The sequence below is a fragment of the Amblyomma americanum genome, chromosome 4 (assembly GCF_052857255.1).
Source record: "Amblyomma americanum isolate KBUSLIRL-KWMA chromosome 4, ASM5285725v1, whole genome shotgun sequence".
NCBI classification, from domain to species: domain Eukaryota; kingdom Metazoa; phylum Arthropoda; class Arachnida; order Ixodida; family Ixodidae; genus Amblyomma; species Amblyomma americanum.
The window spans coordinates 104,930,512-104,938,631 of NC_135500.1; the positions used below are offsets into that span (position 1 = coordinate 104,930,512).

Here is an 8,120-nt window from a genome sequence, read left to right on the forward strand (position 1 = left end):
AGGCATGCTGCCTCGGAACGACTGGAATTCGCCATTATTTTTCAAGAACTAAGTTGTCTCGCTATCTCCGTGTGTTTTAGTGCACTGATGCTTAACGCTGGAATAGTTAGCAATTGCTGGGACGCTTAAACAAAGAATATGCTCCGCAGTGTGCATGCTTGCCCCCTAATTTTTGTCACGTGAAAGGATGAGCAGCTGAACCAACGTCAGCCGGAGAAAAGTATTGAATTGGAATAAACTTTTATTAACTGTTCAAATTATACCGATCCTCACACCCTAAATCACCCAGTTCCTCTAGAATCATCTCGATATTCCAGATTGCTCACTTGTTTCCTTTGTGTGGCAACTGCTATTAGTTATCGGGCATGGTTACCTTGGTTATCAGGTGCGGTTATCTCGTATTTTGTGTTTGCACTTTTGTGATAATTTTTGATCCTGAAAAGCACATATCTGATTCGACAATGTTTGCCATAGCCGCCGGTCTGTTACGTTCACGTAATTTTAAAGGACCACCTTTGCATTTCATTCTCGCCATTTCAGCTTCTCTTCCGTTGTGGAGAAATGATGCGCGAGATGCCCGAGATGCTTCTCGCTTTCGCCCTGCTCGCTGTGTGGCCAGCCTTCGGTCAGCAGCGTGAGGGCGTGTACGTGGCCGCCCTGTCGGCCGATTCAAACTGCCACAACGTCAGCAGCCGTCTTAACGCCGAAGAGAAAGCCGAGCTGCTCCGCGCGCACAATGAGCTTCGCAGCCAGGTGACCAGGGGGCAGCTCCCGGGGCTCAAGCCGGCCGCTAACATGTTTGCGCTGGTAAGAGAGCAACACAAGCGGTTGATATTTGCTTTTGCGTTCGATATATAATAGCTCGTCTGAGTGTATTTCGAAGAGAATACTTTTTATGACAGTTTATGCAGAAACACATGTTTTAGGGCTTGTTGATGCATATTTTATTAAGGCAAAAAAAGTACGAGGTCAGCTGCACGACACGCAGTGAGAGCAAGTAACGCACGCATATCTTCCAATGTTCTTACTGTGTTCAGTCTATTTCGCGCAAATCTTCGTGGCTCTTCAAAAAAAGGTTTAGGTGGGTTTGAGGACGGCGGTTGTTTGTTGTGCATGAGGCGTAGAAGAAACGTTCACAACATATAGTGTTATATAGGCTGTAAACATATAGAACTCGGGGAAACATCTTAACCTCAGCATCGTAGTTTTCGTATTGAAAATTATAGAACTAAAGCAAAAATGAATATCACACTTCGGCAAGTTATACTTTGCAAATCGTTTAATCTCTGCATTTATAAATGTGTGTTTAGAGTATGTGCTTCGGCATAATTTATGACTGCACATTGTGGTAAATTTGTGTAATTGATAGCCTTGTTTCCAGGATATTATTATCTGAAGCGGGAGTTTTCTCCATGAGGCAGATTGTGTTCCTGCGGGAGCTTTAAAACAGACGCTGCATGTCAAGAATGGGGCAGGGCTGCCCACGTACGTGCGGTTGTCGTGCTTGCAATGACTGACGTAACATGCCTTTCTCCAGAGGTGGGATGACGAACTCGCTGACTTGGCTGAGGAGCACGCAAGGCAATGCGGCGCTGCGAGGGAGAACGATCATGAGAAAAGAACGGGTATGTCATTAATGCAAAAACGCATTTCTCTAGCAAAACTGTAACCTGAAGCAAACATGACAAACACAAAAGAAATAGCAATATATTTTTCCTGGAAAGTACGCAGCCTTCACTCCAAAATATATAATGTTTCATTCATTTCGATAGAAATTTTTGACAACACATTATCTGCAAAACAAGTTAAAAGATGATGGGTTTTGTTCACTGCCTCCTTGACCTTCGCTCGTAATCACTTGAAACACTAGGTGAAAGTTAGGTAAAGGTGCCACGAAAGCGTTGTTTTTAAGTGCTGCCGCTCGTGAAATTCAAACATATACCGGGGTTCAAGAAAATAGAGCACCGGCGACGCATTATACAATATTTTACAACGTTTGCCGCCATAGTGCATGAATTGTATTAACAACAACGTGAAGAATAATAAATGCAATGCGATGGGAGGAGTTCACGTTTGTTGTCATTGACAAAAACGCTATAAGTTGTGTTATTAGGCTGTCGTCGAGGCCACAAAAATGGGACAGTTGTGAAAAATCTTGAGTGGCAAACCAAATTAAAAGATGCTAGCGCTTGTTTGGTCTTAGATATTGAGTTGCCGCATAAAAGTAGACAGCGCACCGTTACAATGCCATCAAGGGTGCATGCTACCTGCAAACGAACGTTGCGTAAGTGAAATATTAGTGGTGCAGCAAGTAATTTTCGAGACATACTGCTCCAAACTGTGGCATTGTTAGTACTTCCTTCACCTTTGCTCGTTGCACAGAAGAAAATCTCTGCTGAAATTTTTACTGCTGTTTTGTTTTTATCACGTGGCTGTTTTAAACTTAGACGATATGTTAATTTACAGTGTCTGAAATTGCAGTCAAAAGTCAATTACATCGTTGCGTTATGTACTCATCTGTTGATTAGCTGAAGCCAGCTTCTGGCTAAACATTTTTCATTATCTATGCACACAGGTTTATTGGGGACACTCGGCCGGAATATAGGCTGGGAAGCAAGCTCGGACCCGTTCGCAGACCATCTGGACTTGCCGCACATCAAGGTGTGGAAGAGCGAGCACAAGGACGTCGAGGACGACGTCATAAGCTCTTATCGCAACACCGAAAGCGGCATCGGCCAGTTCACGCAGGTTCGCACTGATCCTTCAGCTATCACTGCAATAGCGAGCACGATATTGTTGAATGCTGGCGACTGCACTCAATGTTCGCATAAATTAAGTACATCGATTAAAACCTCTGGACGCCATTACAGCTATGAAGACTGACTTCGCTTACTGCTGTCAGATTCCTCAAAAAATTTTACCGTGGTTTGAGCTCTGTCTACAGCAACGCACCCAAAATCCATTTATCGCTTCAATTTCTAAAGTTCACGTTAGCGAATGTGGATGGCTCCTGCTTTAGTCTGAATCTAATAATGTTAAAAATATATAAAGCATTATTGTTCTGCCCTCCTCCTGTCGTAGCATTGAACGGTGCGCATATTGTTTTAGTCTTATGCGAACAAACCTGCGACGTACGCACAAGTCGAAATCTCTGCTTATAACGCAGTTGCAGTGGCGCCTATGTTCGGACTTGGTATTACACTTCAGCAGTGGCGCTGAGAAATAAATGGCGCTTTTGGAGTATTACTCTAGATGATGAAGAATGTACGACGTGTCCAGTAGAATAAGAGCAGCATTGCTATTTTTTACCCCTTTTTAAGGCTTGGATCGCCGAAAGTCGGAGCTATTAGTTTTTCGAAGTCAAAATGTCAGCGTAAATTGTGCACATAAACGCAGCGCACGCCCCATTTTCTTCCGGTTGGGGTAGGAGAAGCGCTTGAATATTTCTTCGCGGACCATGTAGCTCTACATCCCACACGTGAAGGAATTTCCTGTACGGCCCAATCCTGTGATGTCATCACGAATGAAAGCAAATATGCCAGGAAATCATGCTTCCTGCCGATCTGCGAACAGTTTTTAGATTTTGGGCTCGGGCTTTCTGATGCCGATATATTGATAGCTGATCAAATTGCGGCGTATGTTTCAACCCGCTTACCTTTGTCTTTCTAAGTGCATATGCTAGCAAAAATTGTGCACATAAATGCAACGCACCTCCCCTTTTCTTCCGGGTGAGGTATGAAAAGCGCTTGCACATTTCTTCAGACGCTATCTAGCTCTACGTCTCTCAAGTGAGAGGTTTGAACTCATCACTGCAGCGGCCATGGTCTAAGTCTAAAGTGCAGTTGTCTCTCACGTGCCAGTTCATGTTCACGACCCGACAATGTGGGACGCTAAAATGCAGAAGCTGGCATCGTAATACATATTGCTGGTTTGGAACGTAAATAAAATTTAAGAATACCGAACATATCGCGTTTTCACTGAATATATGTCTGCCCTTACTGCAATGGCGTGCGAACGCGGATATTTTGAACGTGCCTCAGCCAGCATGCAGCGGTAGAACTTAGAGCATCACCAGTCCAATCCTGCAGGGCACTCAGAGACTATTTCGCCCTCTGTAATGTGTCTCTATACCCCACGCAGATGATTTGGGCGAACACGCAGACCGTTGGTTGCGGCGTGGCAACATACACCCGAAAAGACAACGTTGGACGGTACCCGTACCAAAGGTCGCTCACTTGCTATTACAGTCCTGGGTGAGTTACGAAGACCAATAAAACAAATCGTTGCTTTCAAGCAATAGACTGTGCCTGTTTAACGCCACATTTTCTGAATTGCTACACAGTATGTGGACATTTAAGAGTACAAGTTGCGTGTTAATTATTCATAACTGACAGAATGTTTTGGCCTAGGAGTGATTGCTATTTAATACGAGGGCGTAAACTGGAAGAATAGGACTGCGGTTGAGATGAAAACACGCAGCCTTCACAAAATTTAACCAACAGGTCCTAGGGTACCTCGCATGAGTGAATGGTGACATTTGCGCTAGAAGATTTATATGTCCCCACTAAAGAAAAACTTGTCTTGCGCAGAAATCAGTTTATTAGGTACAATAGACCACGCAATACCACATGCCGTAGTAGTCTTCGCGTATTTTTAGGGAATGCAATTACTCAGAATTCCACAATGTTGTACTAATACAAACAAGGCGAACATCTCACGCTATTTAAAACTGGACTATCCTCTAGCAATCAGAGCATGTTTCCAAAATGTACTACAAATGAGCTAGCATAAAGCACTCTGTAGGATGTAGAACCGATCATTTCCTCATCACGTGCGCAACAGTGACCGTTTAGAATCAGTTCAAAAAAAGCAATACGATTCATCTTTGGCCGGTACGATCACAACTTTTCACCTTCTTCACATAAACACACTTTATCTTTGCAAACGTTAGAACATAGGCGCACACGTGAACGCATCATCATGCTGCACAAGATCGTTCACACGTCATCTTGCATTCAGGCACCCTTCTCTTTTGTGTCCTCAAGCGCAAGTACAACCCGATGGAACCACCCGTTAAACATTGTTCCTTTCAAACCACATATAGACTGCTTTAAATTTTTTTCCCTGCTAACTGTTGAAATATGGAATCGATTGGACGGCTCACTTCGCGCATTGCCAATTGAACAGTTCGTAGTTCAGCTGCCTAACAATTTGACCTGTTGATCTGTTTTTAATACGGCTATGCTTTCTATTTCTATGCTACCCATGTTATTTGTTTTTACTAATGTACCCACGTATGCTATGTCCTCCTTCCTAGACAGCAGTATTTGTAAATAATAATAATAAAAAACAATAATTCTATTCCCTTTCATAAAAGTTTTCAGAGGCCAGTGGTGGTAATATAATGCATTAAATATATCAAATACACTGAATAATAAAACCTATTGCGCAGATGCTACAAGCACAATTTTTCTCTCATGGTCGAATTTTGGTTTGACGACACCTTACAAAATTTTGCGGAGCGGATACTAACACACATTTTAAATGATGTAGCTTCTTTAATTGAGTGCCGCATACCAGTTCAGTCTTTCCACAAGAAAAGACAAACGGTTCGCTTTCACATCATGAGTTGTATACACGTACCACTATGTTGCTCGTGTCGATTTCCGCATTTTTGCCACCCCCCGGCTACTGTCTCTTTACACTTTCCCTGTCCACTTCAGGGGGAATGTTCGGGGCTTGCCCGTGTATGAAGAAGGCGCCGCTTGCAGCCGCTGCCCTCCTGGTTCCGCGTGCGACAAGCTCTCCGGTTTGTGCCGCATCGATGGCATGAAGTAAGAACCGCGCAGAGTTCTGCCACGAATCAGCTAAACGTCGTTACGTTTCCAATGGAAGAGTAAGGCTAAAACAAAAGGCTCCAATTTTTATTTCGCTTTCTGTTTATCCGCAAAATTATTCTTAGTGTAACAAAGGTCACATAGGGAACCAGAACCGCTGTCCTAGGTTGCGTACTAAATATTTCGATACCATTCGATACCAAGCTGAGGTTGTCAGCTTATTGGTCGAATATTTATATTAACATTGTGACTGCGTCGCTGAAGCTGCTGAGACGGCTTGGGGAATATCGCAGACAGGGAGCAATTCCCATTTTGATCTCAAGCATCTGCTTTGGAAAAGAACTGAAATCCTCTCCGTGGGCATGCTTAGTGCTGCGGGGCATCCATATCGGCAATTGAATCATACAAGTCCTGTCAACCGTGGAAAAGGGTTGGGATTATTTTAATAAATCTTAGATACTTTATTCTTCTCCAAAGAGATTGCTTAGACCGAGCTCATCGATACCTACAAGCATATAAGAAGGCAATGCATGCCAGCTACTAGGTGCGGTATCAAGATCGGAGCTGGCCTATGTCAGAAAGACGAATAATGGTTTTCGTTATTTGTCTCTACATGTTGTGTTCCTTCTCCTGTGTCTCCTGTATATGTAACATAGGTCGCTTAAGCGGTGTCTTTCGCTCCCTTCCTCTTCGAGGTCACATTTAGCCAGCCAAGGATGAAAATGCGTTCTGGTTTTTTGTTCCAGTGCGAAAGCATTACTTCACGAAGTTTACGTGATGCTTGACCCTGAGGGTAACCTTGGCAAACGTTAAACAAATAAAATAAATATTGCTGTAAAGGCGATTCGAAACCTAGGCGGAGCGAAGAGATCAGCTGCGCTGGCCAATGCACGAGAGTGCCAGGCTATTGTCCCTCGTGTTAAACTGCAACACACTATCGCACTGTGCATTGCGCATCGTCTTCTTCATCAACTAATACTACTCTCAAAGTAACATTCCGCGCTTTCAGCTATCCGGTGGTAGCGACAAAACGATGTGCGCTGCTCGCGTCGGCGTGGATAACGTTGTGGCAAAAACACGGCACTAGAGCAATACGCGTTAGCGTTGACAACACGGCTGCAGAAATGCGGCACTGGAGCATAGGCCGCCGGCGTACATTAGGTGAATTGGCAATGGCGATGAAAAGGTTGCAGACACGCATAACTCGCTCTTTGGGTCAGTGGGTAACTCAGTCGTGCTTTTGAGGTACGTGGCGGTGGTTTACACCTGGAATACACTGGGCTTTCACACAATATTTTGTGCTTAGCAATGCTAAACCACCAGCCATTTTTTTCTCTAGGCCTTTGGGTAGATGTTAACCCAGAGCTCACGATAAGTAATATGAGAGCCGTGGACTCAGGCGCTTAGGCATTTGCTTTGTCGTTAACAGGGGGATGGCAACATCAGGAAAAGTGCGGCTACTTAGTTCTCTTTTCCCTCGGTTAAGCACTTCGTCTCTTGGCGGCTTCAGCCGTTTTTCGTCTAAGCTTTCTGTCTTCGAGCTGCTGGAGCCGTAAATTGGCCCTGCTTCAGCATCTGTCACGCACTTGAACAAGGAGCTTTCGCATGCGGCTGTTGAGCAGCCCGCCGACTCTAACCTCTTGATGTGACTTATTGACAGTCATTTTCGAAGAAAATTTGCGTGATATTTAGGAATTAGTTTGCCGCTCACTGTTCTCATCGCCTTTTGCAGGGTTCCGGAACACGACCAAGCCATGCTCACAGAGGATGAGTGGAACTGGCGACCCATCGCCCTAGCTATCATGCTCGTTATCTGGCTTTGTATCTGAGCCGACGCAATTGTAAATGCGATAAAGTGTTTTCGCATGATTAATCACCGTCTATTTTATCTCCATTACCTTTGCAGCGCAGTTTTTGTTATGTCACCAGAAATTGAGTTGAATAACTGTGAGGTCTTCGAATGGTCTAAGCTGTACACTTCTTACGCAAGAAAACAGGCCTTAGACATTTTAGTACAGCCTAATATACTATTGCGTACTCTCTCTATGCTCTGAACTCATGCCTTGATCAGGTATGCGAATCACCCTGTGATTTTGGGTTCTTAACTTCATGTCTTTTAGCTTTCGCACAAACGTGTTGATTTTAATGTGATGCACTGATGTAACTGCTAGAACTTTAAATTTTTGTTCTAAATATTGATTCATTTCCGGAAACATGCGAAAAAGAAGAGTTACCTTGAGTACTCACAGTATTCTGAGATTAACTAAAAAAAGAGAGGGGACT

General features: G+C 43.9%; 1 protein-coding gene across 1 annotated transcript; it reads left to right on the top strand.

Annotated features, from left to right (window-relative positions):
- The first annotated feature begins 553 nt into the window (after positions 1–553).
- Positions 554–7,687, top strand: LOC144130291 (scoloptoxin SSD976-like). The gene is made up of 6 exons (XM_077664243.1): positions 554–807; positions 1,538–1,625; positions 2,576–2,748; positions 4,141–4,253; positions 5,724–5,834; positions 7,570–7,687. The coding sequence occupies exons 1-6, from the start codon at positions 562–564 to the stop codon at positions 7,664–7,666; spliced, it is 828 nt and encodes a 275-aa protein (XP_077520369.1). The 5' UTR covers positions 554–561; the 3' UTR covers positions 7,667–7,687.
- The last annotated feature ends 433 nt before the right edge of the window (positions 7,688–8,120 follow it).